The sequence below is a fragment of the Colletotrichum tamarilloi genome (assembly GCF_030869305.1).
Source record: "Colletotrichum tamarilloi strain Tom-12 chromosome Unknown Scaffold_18.1, whole genome shotgun sequence".
Classification (NCBI taxonomy): Eukaryota; Fungi; Ascomycota; class Sordariomycetes; order Glomerellales; family Glomerellaceae; genus Colletotrichum; species Colletotrichum tamarilloi.
Genome location: NW_026849401.1, coordinates 474262 through 488956, shown reverse-complemented (window position 1 = coordinate 488956; position 14695 = coordinate 474262). Strand labels below are relative to the sequence as shown.

The 14695-nt window shown below is 54.7% G+C and overlaps 5 protein-coding genes across 5 annotated transcripts; 2 read left to right on the top strand and 3 right to left on the bottom strand.

The window, feature by feature from the left end:
• Window positions 1-1296: 1296 nt before the first annotated feature.
• On the top strand, window positions 1297-2864 carry CTAM01_06587 (uncharacterized protein; the record flags this gene model as incomplete). The annotated part of the gene is made up of 5 exons (XM_060522614.1): window positions 1297-1608; window positions 1675-1751; window positions 1831-1860; window positions 1926-2402; window positions 2474-2864. The coding sequence occupies 5 exons, from the start codon at window positions 1297-1299 to the stop codon at window positions 2862-2864; spliced, it is 1287 nt and encodes a 428-aa protein (XP_060382873.1).
• A 463-nt stretch (window positions 2865-3327) lies between these two features.
• On the bottom strand, window positions 3328-6561 carry CTAM01_06586 (kelch domain-containing protein; the record flags this gene model as incomplete). Its single annotated transcript, XM_060522613.1, has 1 exon — window positions 3328-6561. One exon carries the CDS (start codon window positions 6559-6561, stop codon window positions 3328-3330), a length of 3234 nt encoding a protein of 1077 aa, XP_060382872.1.
• Window positions 6562-7561: 1000 nt separating this feature from the next.
• Window positions 7562-8570, bottom strand: CTAM01_06585 (uncharacterized protein; the record flags this gene model as incomplete). Its single annotated transcript, XM_060522612.1, has 3 exons — window positions 7562-7946; window positions 8026-8206; window positions 8270-8570. Coding segments are annotated over 3 exons (867 nt in total), but the record flags the coding sequence as incomplete, so codon positions are not given.
• Window positions 8571-10259: 1689 nt separating this feature from the next.
• CTAM01_06584 (uncharacterized protein) lies at window positions 10260-10758 on the top strand (the record flags this gene model as incomplete). Its single annotated transcript, XM_060522611.1, has 2 exons — window positions 10260-10517; window positions 10549-10758. Coding segments are annotated over 2 exons (468 nt in total), but the record flags the coding sequence as incomplete, so codon positions are not given.
• A 2208-nt stretch (window positions 10759-12966) lies between these two features.
• CTAM01_06583 (AhpC/TSA family protein) lies at window positions 12967-13763 on the bottom strand (the record flags this gene model as incomplete). The annotated part of the gene is made up of 2 exons (XM_060522610.1): window positions 12967-13630; window positions 13741-13763. 2 exons carry the CDS (start codon window positions 13761-13763, stop codon window positions 12967-12969), a joined length of 687 nt encoding a protein of 228 aa, XP_060382869.1.
• Between the last annotated feature and the right edge of the window lie 932 nt (window positions 13764-14695).

Here is a 14695-nt window from a genome sequence, read left to right as displayed (position 1 = left end):
AGGATGGAGGCACCATAGGAGAGGGGGCTTCCTTCGAATCCCACGTTCCAGCAGTTGGTTTTCAAAGAGAACGCAATGCTCCACGTTGGCTCACTGTAGTTCCGTGTGGGCGGCTCCTAAGGCGTTTTAGCCATGCTGGTGGTAGCTGATTGTGCCGATGTGGTGGATTCTAGACCTCGTTCTTTGTTGTCGGATGAGGAAAAGCCCATTGATAAGGTACCTACCTACCTAGCTTAGCCTGTAGGTACGTATGGGGCAAAAGGCTTGTGGCTGCAGCTGTCAGCTTGGCTGGAAGGAAAAATAGAAGATGAAAATTACCCCTCCGGATCTGCAACGGAAAGCCAAGCCGACAAAGTACCCAAGGGAAGTCAAGGTCAAAGAGAAGGGTTAGGTTAGGGGAAACAAAACAAGCATTCAAAATCCCGTTCAGTTCCGTTCCTCTCCATTCGTTCCTTCCATTCCACAGACGGCAATTCTAGGTAGGTACAAGGCAAAACCCGGGCAGATAAAACCGATAAGGCGAGACCCCTGCTCACCTCACCCATCCCTTACTGAGGTGCTCACACCTCTCTCGTCCTGCACTCCAACCACAAGCTGCCTAGGCCTAAGTTAAGGTACTTCGCAACTCCAATTATTAACCTACCTACCTGCCTGCCGTGCTTTCTTTACCTCCACGTTTGTTCCTACCTTACCTCACCACCATTGAACCCCGACTTCCCTTCTCAGCATCTTCACCTCAGATCGCTGGGGGAAAGAAAGGAAGGGACTTTGGTGGCCACTAGTTGTCTGCTGACCACCGGCTTCTCCTCGCCTTTTGACAGGTCAACGTCGCAGGCATCTTACAATCTCACATCGCTTTTGCCTTCTTCACATCACTTTTTCTCCAACAGTCATTCTCTCTTTCTTTGATTATCCAGACAAGCACTCAGACTGTGAGCCACTCATAGGGGTAAGAGCGACTTTCCTCACCTGTCATACGTGTGACCCGTCTTGAACACAAACAACAGCCCCTCTTCCATTTCTCATTTCCCTACTACTTTCAAATTTACCTAGCTTCACTTCTCATACCTCACAAATTTCATACTTACCAGTCAGTGGACTCACATGGAGTAACAGTCAATTCGCAGCTTAGTCCCGAACGGTCAACCAGGAATCAATCACTTTCACCTACTACATTTCCTAGCACCTTCCCGACCCAGTATCGCAAGACCGACGGAAAAATCGAAAGATCGCATGACCGAAGAAATACAGGATCACAAGATATCAGACCGATTTACTACAACCATCATCAACACAATGAATCCTGACACATCCAACTTTACCCACTCAGTCCCAACTGGACAAGGCACATCCATCGGCATGAACGATAATATCCTCATGGCATGGCCAACCACTTCAGTGATGGGAGCTTTCGTTGTGGCCTGGCTCATCTTGTGTGCCTCGGTGCGCTTCAGACGCATCAACGCCCTGCAGAAACGCATGGGCTACACTGACCGCGCTTCTCTTGCCGGCATGAGCAACACCGATGCTCAGCTCATCCTCAAGCACCTTATCGAATATGAGTTTCCCAAGTTTTACCTGCTTTCGCTCCAGTTCGCCATCTTCAAGGTATGTCCACCCTGTTGGCCCCTTGCGCCTATGATATAGAGTATGGCTACTGACTTCAAAATACAGACCTATGGCTTCGAGACTGTATCCAAACTCATTGTGGCTACCAAGAATTTGGCCGATCCTGAGAACGCACAGAAAAGGTAAGATCCATGAGGACTAGAACTCATCGTGCATTCTCAACTTCAAAACATGGTCAAGGAGCTAACGCAAATTTTCCAGATATGAGGACACCACCATCATCTTTGGCGAGTACGTTGAACACCTTCTGTATCTTCCCCCTAATACCCTTCCGCCTGCTGACAATCTCCTGCCAGATTTTCCATGAACCCACCAACTTCGGACCGCGCCCTCAAGGCCATCTCTCGCATGAACTTCCTCCACAGCAGCTACAAAGCCCGCAACCAGATCTCCAACGCTGACTTCCTCTACACCCTCGCCGTCTGCGTCACGGAGCCCATCCACTTCATGCGCTTCTACGAATGGCGCGACCTCACCGACATGGAGGTCTGCGCCATCGGCACCCACTGGAAGGCCATTGGCGATGCCATGGATATCCAGTACAAGGGATATCTCACTCAGGACTCATGGGCCGACGGTATCGAATTCGTCAACGACATCACCGCCTGGGCCAAGCGCTACGAGATTGAGGCCATGAAGCCTGCTGGCACCAACATCCGCGCGGGCGCCCAGCTGACACGCATGCTCCTCTGGCATGTTCCGGGCTTTGCTAAGCCTTTCGCCAAAGAGGTATTGACCGTTCTCATGGGAGAACGCGTCCGTGACACCTTCTGGTGAGTGTTCTTCCCGACTCCTCCTACCGCTGGAAAAGAAAAGGAAAAACTAACCCATGTGCCCATCACAGCTTCCCGGAACCCGGCATCGTCGCATCTCTCACAGCCTACGCCGCCCTCGTCGCCCGCCGCTTCTTCGTCCGCTACTTCATGCTTCCCCGCTTCTCCCCCGTCGTCTTCTTCTCCGATCCGGACCCCAAGACCGGCCGCATCCTGCACCACGATTACCTCGTCCACCCGTACTACATCCCCGCCACCTTCTGGAACCGCTGGGGCCCCGTCGCGCTGATCACCCGTCTCCTGGGTGGTACCGTCCCCGGCTCGGAGAAGATGATGCCGCACGGCTTCCTCGTCGAGGATATTGGTCCCAAGGAGAAGATGGGTAAAGGTTCGGCCGAGTTGGCTGAGGGGGTCGAGATGCTTCGCTGCCGTGGTCGCGGGGCCTGTCCCTTTTCGGGATGATTGTTGATTGTGTATAACTATTACAGACGAGACTGATGGAAAACAACAGGGTCTTCAAGGAAGAGACATACAAGCATGTAAGATTGCGGAATCGATGCTTCCGAGCGGGACGCTCATGGACAGGCGTTTTGGTTTCTTCCGTGCGTCTGTATGGACTGAGCTTAGGGACCTTGGGATTCGAGCCAGTTGACGACCCAGGAGATTCGCCGATACATAGCCTCGTATACCCAGGGCATAATACATCCTCTCTTCATTGAGCGCTTAGAAGGAATACAATCTTTTCACCGTGTGTTATTTTTCTTTCACCTCATTGCCGTCACACAACCTCGACTACTATTTTTTTCTTCGCCTGGGGGAATCTGCTGCATTTGGCCATGCTATCATAAATTCATTACCTCCGCGCCCCATGCTCCTCCTCTCTTTCATCTCTCCAAAAGTTCTCTCCGTTTTTGAGTTACTCTTCTCACGGCCCGGCGATCCCGAGGCCAACGCGGCCTTGCCCGCCGCCGCCGCCGCCATACGGTCCCACGCCAGCGCTCATACTCCCGCCCGAATTCGTCCCCGTGCGCTCACGCATCCTCCTACCCTCCATAAGACCTCGCAAGCCTCGCTTCTGCAGGCCGATGACGGAGCTGAGCTCCCCTCCCCAGACCTCGCGCATACCGCCGCGCTCCGAGTCGCCAATCTCGGAGCTCCATTCGGACCCGCTGACGCTCGTCGTGGCGCTGAGTTCGTCGCTAGACGGTCGACCGGAGGACATTGCGGTGTTGATACGGAGCGCCGCAGTGCGCGAAGAAAGACCGTCTGCCCCGCCGCTGCCGTTTTGGGAGTCTTCTGAGGGGAACAGTGGAGAACCCATGGCGTCCAAGGGTACGAAGAAGTTGGGGTTCAGGGAGCCGTCGATGCCGCGGCCACCACCGGCGGCCATGGCCGTCGCGTTGAAGACGGCGGCTGCGTTTCTCGAGTCCAAGAGTGCGTGTAGGCGCTCGACTACTGCCTCGAGAAGCCCGTCGATCCGGTATGGGCGGGCGATTTGAAGAAGTGAACACAAGATGGGAGGTGTGCACAATGGCGACGACGGAGGCGGCAGTGAGGACGTGTAGAGGAAGTGCAGGAGGGCCTGTACCGTGAGATAGGTGTGAGGAAGGTACAAGCATCGAGGCCGCGAGTTCGGTGGTAGAGACCTCGGGGTCGGGGCTGAGTTGACTGTGGCGGGATCGACACCGCCGGCCGAGCCCGGTAGGGAGAACGAGGCTGCCGAGGCGCTGGTCGGAGCTGTACTCGGGGCCTTTGCTGATGATCCGGATGAGAGCACAGTACTGGCCATGGACGTCGAGCTTTCGGCTGTGTTGCGGGATGGGGTGATTGTAAGAGCGGAATTTCTGATGGGGTTATTGACTCCAGATCGAAGAGTCATGGCATCGCTACCATCCTGAGTTGCCGTCCCTTCTCGCAACAGCTGCACAAAGTAGGGGCCCCATCGCCGTGCCACCATCCTAGAATTAATGGGTATCCGCTCCCCGTGTAAGCATAGGATATCCATATCGGAAAGCTCCCGCATCGCCAGTGCCTTTTCGCCAAGCTCCTCGGCCGCTCTGGAGTGGAAGCGCCCACCGGCCGTAGTTCCTGCTTTTCTAGCTAGACTTAATCCTGGGCTAGTGTAAGGACTACTGGCTGATACGAAGCCAGACATGGGCGTCGTCTTTCTCGGGTTGTCGTAGAACCCAAAAGCTTCCAGCTCAACCATGCAAACATTGGAAAAGTTGATACGACGATGGTTATAATCATCGACGAGACTTCGTTTCCGGTTGCCAAGAATCACAAAAGTGTTCCTGCGGTTCCAAAGCACACCGCGGTTCCAGCTGCCTTGGCTGAAGACAGCGCCACCCGCATCAATCCGCGACCAGGTCAATGTCTTGAGGTCAAGAGCCCACAACGCATACTCCTGCTTCGAAGACGTCAGGTATGTGCCGCTCACGACAAAGTAGGTATCGATGACGCCGCCGTTCGGAAACCGCAGCCCTGGGGGCGAGTAAGAGCCCGACATGGGTTTCTCCGTCAATGTGCCGTCTGAAGATCGGATTTGTAGTTCAAGCTTGACGTCCAGAAAGTTGTAGTTTGAATAGATGAGCATTGAAGATCCAGGCTCACGAGCTTCTTGGCTGATGCCGCCCTCCCGTTGATATCCATTGACGCTTGACTTTCCAATTCGTGCCGTAACAGAGGGGGGTAAAGGAGCAACGACGCTTCTGTAAGCGCCGCAGCTCTTATCGAGAGGTTCGATAGCGGTCCACTTGAGGCTGCGAAGGTTGAAAACACTAATTTGCTCAATGTAGTGGTTGGCACCATCCTGGCCACCAACCACCACCATTTCAGCACCGCCGGTCCCATCAATGTTGATCCCTATCCTCCCTTCGTTGGGGTTGCCGGATGATGGATTGTGCTGCAATGCCGACAGTGGCGCCTTGTGCGAGGCGAACGATGCCGACGAAGGCAATATGCAGGCGCAGTGGGCGTAACGTCCTTGCGGGGGATCTTGGGTTGGAATGTAGGTCCACTTTCGGGTGGGAACATCGTAGATGTAAATGTCCGACATGACGGTCACCTCTGGCTGCTGATCCGGGCCTGCGTTCGCTTGATTTGGTGTGGGAGACATGCCTCCATAGCATACCAACTTAGTGTCTCCTAATGGACACATGGAGTGGAAGTATCGAGGCGGTGGTATATCGCCTGTGGTTTCCAGCTTCGACCAATGCCTGCGGATCAAGTCCAACTCGTACAGATCGGATGTCAGAGGAGCCGGGCGACTCCGCGACAGAATTCTTCCTCCAAAGACATAAAGTTTATCCCCTAGTATAGTTGTTGTAGCTCCGACGAGCGGATGCGGTTCCCTGCCTGTCGTCCTATGCACATTGCACATAAGTCCGGATAGATGCGCCGAGGATGAGGACGCAGTGGGTGTACCAACCGCCGACGCGGGTGTTCTTTGTTGGTTGGAAGACTGGTTGGAAGATGGAGAAGGGCCTGCTGACAAGGGACCGTTGCTCCGCGGAGTCAAGTTTGGTGGTTCCCTATTATTATTATCGTCGGCTCCATCTTGTCTCGAGGAGCTTGCTAAGCTACTCTGGCTGCTGGCCATGTCGGCGTTGTATCCTGATCCGCCGCTGTACATCTGAGCTCGTTCCGCTGAGGCGCTAGAGTCCATCGTACTGGTACGACTATACATATCATCGGCCGGAGCTTCCTCGATGGCACCGAGACCCCCCAAATTGTAATGTGCAGGAGGTGCTTCAGGCCCCGTAGGAGAAGGAAACGACGCTGGCGGTTCGGGTAGTGGTTTGGCGAGGCTGCTCTGTAGGCTTAGACTCCTCCCATGCTGGAGCTGCTGGGCCGGGCGATTTTTGGACGAGTTTGGAACGGGTGTCGGCGTCGAAGAGGTGGGGGGAGAGGGCGACGAGGTCAAGCTTGGCGAGACGCTGTGCAGACCCAAGCGAGAAAGTGACGGCTGTCTTGTCAGCCTCGATTCGCCGTCTCGACTCGGGGCGAACTTTTTGAAGCCGCGATACACGCCCGAGAGGATATCTGAAGTCGTCTTGGTTGTAGGAGGAGATCTGTCCTGCTCCGTCTCCGAATCGGAAAAGCGCGAGAGATCGCCCTGCGCGGAAGACTGGTTCGAGGTTAGTCCCGGGCCAGACATTGCGACACAATCAGCCCCCAGGCTGTGAATACAGCCTGGAGAGCGATGCGCAACAGAAACAGTCTCGGCGGGTTGAAAAAAAGAATAGCGCTCAGAGGCTCAAAAAAGGAGGTTGAGTGGTTTTCATGTAGGGCGGGATTTGGGAACCGAGTCGGTCAAGCAAGGTGGGTTCGGGAGGAGAGAGGAATTCGGCAAAAACTGCTGCTTCTGCGCCAGATTGCCAAGGTCTGATTCGGCGTCGATACCACAAGATTTGCAATAGGCCAGAGCAATCGCAAAGAAGTAGACAAGAAGAGTAGTCGCAGTAAGGAAGCGGTGGGGTGAGGAAGTGTAGAGGGTGGCCGGCTCGTTCTTGAAGTCCGAGGTGGTGAAGAAGTGAGGGCACACCGACACACGACAATGCTAGAGCCAGAAGAAAGCCCAAGAAGCGGAAACCAAAAGTAAGGAAGGGAAAATGCAGAAAAATGAAAATTGAGTAGATGATGAAGCGAACAAAAAACCCCAGCTCAAGCAATCCCAACCCAGGTTCGCTTGTTCATCCGGCTCTGCTAGGCCCCTGGTAACTTATGACGGGTAGGCTCCGGTTGAGTATCTGTCTGGCTTTCACTCTGTGCGTGTTGTGCGTCTGTGTCTCCGGGGTGGATTCCTGGACTAGACCGGGCTCGGCTGGGATTGGGACTGGGCTGGGCTGAGGGAGCGAGGCCTTGTCTGCTCCGTTCTTTTGTGCGTGTTTCCCTCTCACTTCCTCTTTCTCTTTCTCTCTTGTCCGTTATTTCTCCCCACAGTTGACAGGAAGCGGCGCACAAGAGATAGAGTGGGATGTGGGCTAGGGTGTGGAGGACAAATGGGCACAGGATGTGGATGGGGATCATGGATGGGATAGGAGGGGAGGGGGAGTGGACGAGAATGGGCAACGAGATTGAAGTCTATGGAGTGCGAAGTACGAAGGGTACGCACCTAGGACCAGGGGAGGCGCAGGGACTCCAAGAAGTCGATCGGGTCAAAAGTCAATGAGTTGAGTTAAGTCGAGTTGAGTCGAGTAGGAAGCGAGGCGAAGTCTTGGGGGTTTAGATTCAAGCGAGGGTGCTCGGCAGGCAGAGAAAAAAAGGACCAATGTCGAAGAACGATAACGACGACGGAGACAGCGAGCGGCGACAGCGAGGGCGACGGGGATAGCGGTCTCGAGACGACTCAGGTGCGGTGAGCAGCAAGAATTGAGGGTCGTTCTCTGGTACGGTAGGGTATCCGCACGCGGTACAGACGACAGAGAGCACTGTATCTGTATGTAGAGTCGCAACAAGGTATCCGTATGGGGGACGTGTGTTGTAGGGTCACGACGGTTGTACCCAGCAGGCTTCAGCAAGTCAGTGCCGTGTGGAAGAGAGCTGGCGCGTGAGGCAAAAGTGGAAAAGGCGACGGGACCGAAAAAAAGGGATCCGCGTAAGTATGGAGTCGAAGTCCGACGATGAGGAGTATTTCCAAGAGGGACTAGGAGCAGTAGTAGGGGCGGCGGCAACGGCCGGAGGACCACCAGCAAGGTTGCAATCGTTAATTTCCAGATGCCTGCTCCTTTGGGCGAAAAAAGTGTCGATGTAGGGACAAGCGTGTGCTGTAGGCGTCTTGGTTTTGACTTGTGCTTTTGGCACTGGGAAGAGTCGACGAGGTTGTGGAGGGGGGCGTTCGTTTGGTTTTGGACGCACAGACTGACTTTGGGTAGACGGACCGGGCAGAGGGTTGAAAAGCAGCTTGAGCTCCGAGGCAGACGCGAGGGAAGAAGTGGGCTGAACGGCGGGTCGAACCTGTGAGGGCGAAGTATCTTGAAGGTACTGCAAGTTCCGCAGACCGATTCGAGCTTTGGGAAGATGGAGGTGTGAAAGACCGCAGCAGGGGAATGCGACTGTGACTGCGACTGCGACTACTGCTGCTGCTGCTGGTGATGCCGATGCGTAAGGTAGGCTGGCGGGGAATATGCGAGATGTATTCGTACAGACCGAGAGTAGGTATGCAGTGTATATGTGTGTGTGTGCGTGTGTGTGTGTGTGTGTGTGCGCGAGGTGCAGCTTGCAGAAAGAGTCGATGTGCCCTGGGTGGAGGTGAGAGCAACGAGATATGGGATATGATGGACTGGACGGTTTCTCTGAAGTCTGTCTGGCCCAACTTGTATTCGCAGCCTAGTCAAGAAGAGTGGGAGAGAGAGCGAGAGACAGAGAGTGTGTGTGAGTGAGAGAGCGCGCGCCAGGCGATGCGCGATGCGAGATGCGAAACGAAACGAAGCAGAGACAAGGCGACGAGTGGAAGCAGGTATTCGTGGTTGTACCGCAGTACCCGTACTCCGTCCGTAGTGCCGTGAGGTGGTGGACGGCGATGTTTCAACGTAGGTATCGTGGGTGTGCAGCGCAGTGCAGTGCCCTCCTAGTTCTCAGGTGCCCGGTATCCGTACCTAAGGTCGGTATTCTATTCGTACGTGAGCAGCTGTGCAGGGCAGACACCTAGACACTGGCTTCACTGACAGTGGACGGCGTAGCGCGCTCACTTCACGGCTAGGCGGTCTAAGAACGTCCAGGAGAGAGCATGGGAAATGGGGCTCGTGATGGGGATTTGGCGTGAATGGGGGTGGTTTGGGAGAGTGGGAGGGGGGAGGCGGGAGGGGAAAGGGGAGGGAAGAAAGAAACTCGAAGGTGTAAAAGTGACTCGGGGAACGTCTGGGCAAGCCGCAAAGTGGGTAAAGGGGGGGGGGGGGGGGAAAGGGAAAGAGAAAGAGAACAAATGGTTGGGAGGAGAACTCGAGAAGGGAGGGGAGGGAGCCGATTATTGCCGGGTGTGGAATAGTCTCATTTGGGGGAGTCTGGAGTCGAACCTTTTCTAATGTTCCATTGGCTACCTTAAAGCCTTAATGGCAATGTTCATTAACATACTCCGTACGATACTCCGTAGCAATCGTGTATTTAAATGTCGCAGTGTTTTTGTTTCGTTTGCCTGGCTTTCGCTCATTGAGTCTAAGGAAATACACAAATAAACGAGAAAAGGGGTAAGAAGTGTCGACTGAAAATGTGCAAGTATCTTGTGCTCCTTGCTAAATCCCATGCCGCCGGTCAGCCGCCCAGGTGCTGGAATCCAAAAATGTGTACGGAGTACGCAGTAAAAAAAAGAGCACACCTTGCCTTACTTGGCAAATCTATCCTTGATAAACATCATCGTATTTTCATACTTTGCCCCTATTCTCTAGACCGCATGCTCTCTCTCACCCGTGACCACATAGACACAGCATCATACTGCCCTGTGCTCAGGTCTAGCTCAGAAGTGAACTCATCCCATAACGTCTAGTCGTTCATCGGTGAGTGCGTGGATGAGTGTGTGAGGTCATGTCGAACTCAGTCCCAACTTTAACTCTCACTCTCACTCTCACTCTCACTCTCACTCACTTCACTCTCAGGTGTCAGCAGGAGCCCTGGTAAATTGACAAACACTTACGCACTGACCCCCTTTTTCCAGGGACCTTCTGGAGGTACCTACCTTAGGTAAGCCTCAGATGTATCGACCAGAGTCCTCACACATCCGTATCCGTACCTTACGTTCCAACTCCATCTTCAGGACCCCAACCCCCAGCAACCACCCCCTCCCAACTTCCAAAAGACCCAAACTCCCGTCGGCCCCTCTCACGGGAGCAAACGAGGGAAATTCAAGAAACGCAAAGAAGCCACCCCAATTACCTACGGATATCCAACGTCTACCAAACACAGCTGGACCGCAGTCATGTCCCTCTCTCGCGCTGGCGTACTGCCCTTACGTTGTACGACGTTAGGGGCCTGCCTCAACTGCGCGCCGGTCCTCTTGTCCCGCAGGCCGGACCACGCACCATCAATCGGAATCCTGCGGCAGCGGTAGGAGAACCAGGAGGGGAAGCAACATCAGACGATCGAGCTGCAAGAGGACCCTTTTTTCCGGTCCTTGTGTGTCTACGCAGTATGGTACATACTTACGCAGTAGCTGTTAGGCGCAGGCCTACTATATCTTGCAGAAACGCTGCACATGCAGCCACGGAACGTGTGCCAGCTTCCAACATCCCACATTCCCACACGCTACGCATACACTACACCTACCCACCCTTGCGAAACGGAGGGGGGAAGCGTCACCAAGGGAATTGCAATTCAAGTGCATACAGACACTACGGATACATATTCTGGTCCGGTAGTATGAAAGTATCGACGACGTTGATTGTACGTTTGAGCTTGGAATACTCCATGATACACAGAGACTCGAGAAGATACCAGAGGATACGGATACTAGGCAGGCAGTAATTGCCATGGGAGGCTGGTCCTTGTCCTGGTCCTTGTCGTCACCGCTCCTCTGGGCCTGTCATCCACGCTGTCTGTCTGCTGTGCCGCGCTCGGTTTTTTCTCCCCCCCGTCTCTGACCGTCTTACGGAAACAAGTTGCGCTATCTGCTCTCGGTGCTACAACCCTTGAACAATTTTCCGGGCCGCCTCCACCCCAGCCAGCTGACGACTGAAGACGAAATTGACCCCGTTGACGGTGAAGGGCAGGAGGCTGGAGACTAGAGCCTAGAGCTTAGCCTCCGCTACATGGTGTAGAGACACAGATGGCAGAATACCTATGTACTGCACCACGTCGGTGACACTGACAGATCCAGCGGCAAGTCCCCTTGCGTCTTGTGTCTTGCCCCTCGCCGGAAACAAACATTGCCTGGCCTGTCAAGTCTCAGGCGAGCAATCCCGGGATAGGCACCCTGCCGACCCGAAGATGGCCCTGGGAAGTTTGGGACCACTGATGACTGGGCAGGCATCGCGGGTCGCGGACAGCGGCGCATCCTCACGGCTCTCGCACTTGGACCACGGTACACTGTAGAGCAACCCGCCCACACGCTACGAATTACAAAGACGTGGGAAAACGTGGGAACCCGGCCACTTGTCACTTTGGGTGGATGCGGATGTTTCAACATTCTCCGGCTGTCCCCTGGTTCTCGAATTGTTCCAGCCTCGTTTTTGTGCAAAGATTGGGCTTCTGCCTCGTGTCGCGCCAGGATTGTGCCTGTCTAGGCCCCTCGATCCAAGAAAGCCACCTGCTCCGTTGCATCTCAACCAACGTCCCGAATGTGTCCTAGCCAGGCAGCCGGTTCACTCTAACTGAGAAGCGCTACTGCTACTCCAAGATGGTCGGGTCAATATAAGGCGGGCGTCTCCTTTTCGTGTAGTGACCGAGTTAGCGCCCCTTTACGGAGTAGTTGTCCGAGAAGTGTACCGACCCGTTTCTTCCGGTCTGGCCCGCGTCTATTCGGCCGAGTCATGGGACGGCGGGCGAGAGTGGCCGCTTTGCCCGTGGCTAGCTGACCATAGGGTCAAAGAGCTGGAGCCTGAAAGGGGCCCCGCGAGGCAGGCTGGTCGTCAACGTGGAACGAGCCCCTGGAAGCTCATCAGCGGTGCCTCCGTGCCGGACCGCCGATCAGTCATTCACGGGTCTATGACTCCATGTGCCATATACCGGTGTCATCTCAAGACAGACACACGGTGGCATGGAAACGCGCTTCCACCTCCATGTGCATGTCGGGCTCGGCTTCGCTTACCACGTCCTTACATTTTGGGGCTTGATATGACGGGCAAGTGCGACGATGGGCGTGTCTGAACCTCATTTCGTCTACCCTCCACGTCTCGGCCCAACGCCTTGTTTGAGTTGCATATCTACGGGGCTTCCCCTCTCTGATGTAAGGCAGGCCACGAAGAAGATGCCGCGAGAGCAACTTGCTATCAAACAGTCTCGATGCTGCCTTCTCCGCATCTACTCTTGGCGTGATGGGGAACGGAATGGTGGATCATGGGTGCGACGGTTGAACATGCGGTTCCTGTTTCCAAAATGTACAACAGGTTGCCTAATGATTAAGGCCCCTCATAGGCTTGAAGTCGCACATCTGCTCACAATGGATGCTTGGACTTCTAGAAGTCTAGCCAGCCGAGCACAACTTTGGTAAACGAAGGGGCTAAATAGTGATAACGATCTGATATCAGGTTGCGATCACGCTGCGAGGAAAGGCAGAGTTTGGACATTTCTCATTATTTCATGCGTTCTATGTAAAAGGTAGTCAGAGCGAAGACGCTGCTACTTGTCCAGATCACGCCCCTTGAAGGCTGACCGAAGGACTATGTTGCCATTCGCAGCGCCACGCCGGGTATTCAGATAGAGGGTGCGTATATGCGTGTCGCCAGGTTGGAAGAGGTTGATGTCCCTACCCTGTTTGACAGCATCGTCCCCCTTTTTTTTGCTTTTTCAACATTCTGGGATCTCGTCCGCTCGTCGTTCTTAGATACTGTAGAACCGAGGACCGTAACCGAGACCCGTCATCCAACATAGCGTCCCCAAACCAAGTTCCACTCGTGGCCACTGGCGCCTGTACTTAGGCGACGGTGGCCTTCTCCTTGGGTAAAGGGGTGAAGCGCAGGTAGGGCTTGACGATGCGGACCTCAGGGAAGAGCTCCTTGGCCTGCTCGGTCTTGATGGAGGGGTGGACGATGACGTCGTCGCCGGGGACCCAGTTGATGGGGGTGGTGATCTTGTGCTTGTCGCCGGTCTGGAGGGAGTCGACGATGCGGAGGACCTCGGCAGAGTTGCGGCCGGTGGAGGCCGGGTAGGAGAGGATGGTGCGGATGGTCTTCTTGGGGTCGATGATGAAGACGGAGCGGATGGTGAAGGCGATGCCCTTCTCGTCGACGTTTGTGGTGTCCTGGTAGTCGAGCATGTCGTAGAGGAGGGCGACCTTGCGCTCCTTGTCGGCGATGATGGGGAAGGCAACCTTTGAGCCGGTGACCTCGTCAATGTCCTTGATCCAGCCCTCGTGGGAGCCGAGGGTGTTTGCGGAGAGGCCGATGAGCTTGACGCCGCGCTTGGAGAAGTCGGGCTCGAGCTTGGCGAAGGCGCCGAGCTCGGTGGTGCAGACGGGGGTGTAGTCCTCCGGGTGGGAGAAGAGGACGACCCAGCTGTCGCCGATGAAGTCGTGGAAGTCGATAGGGCCGTTGGTGGTGTCGGCCTTGAAGTTGGGGGCGACGGTGCCGAGGCGGAGGCTGTTGTGTGCGACGTTAGCATTGATTTGGTGGACGTGGTTTACGTGGTGACGGCGGGGGGGATATCACGACGCGGGGTCGAGTTCAAGGATTGCAGGTTGACAACTTACGGAGCGGGGCGTTGGTCAGCCATTGTGTCTGTCTTCTTTGTAGAGTATGAGAAGATGTATGTGTGAAGGGGTATATGGTGTGGAAAGAACAAGGAGCAAAAGAAACAGCAATGGGGAAGGCTGCGGTAGATGGTGTGGGAGTTGAGGTGTAATATATAGCTCGAAGCCGCACCCCAGGCACAGTCCAGAGCAACGTACAAAGCCCGGCCGTTTTCGTACCTCTGTACCTTTTTCTCAGCTTCCCGCAGCTTTCCCGTTCCCAAAGGTACCTCCAGTTTGTCCCCTCCTTGGTCTCGGAGTACTACTACCTTTCTTTGCCCGACACTGACTATGTACATTATCTTGAAGGCCTGTTTCCCTATTTTCCAGCCTTTGACTTTTGCCTTGTTGTTGCCTATTTCTCTGTTGTTTGTTTCTTTGGTCTCGCAGTATTACCTTGTCTCCAGTTTGACGATATGGTCGCCGAAGTGCCAAGCTCATGCAACCTACGCGATCCAGCTTGATTACAACTCTCAGCATATGCCCCAATGAAGCGTCACATCACCCAGCATTGGCATTGGCAACCCGTAGAAAGCCACGGAATCTGCTGGGTGACGGGCATCCCCTCTACCTTAGCAAAGAAATGATTTGTCTTTGTACCCGTGTCTCCCCCCCAAACTGGCACGTTGTTCCCTCAACGACGAACGGCAAGCTCCTCCAACTTTTTGCCCCGCGTTGGAGGGGCTGTGATTTTCACTTTTGCAGAGGTCACTTTTACCCCTCCAAGTCCGAAATCGGCTAGACTCGATGGCGTGCTCGATTACATCATCCTTGGCTCAGGGCACATCATGAGAAATCACATCCCAACTGCAGTGAAGAAGACGCCTGCTGGGCCCCTTTGGGAGAACCCTTACGGCGCTATCTGGGGAGGCTAACCCGCTAGGAAGTGCTCCAACCTCCAGGGAATAAGGCATAG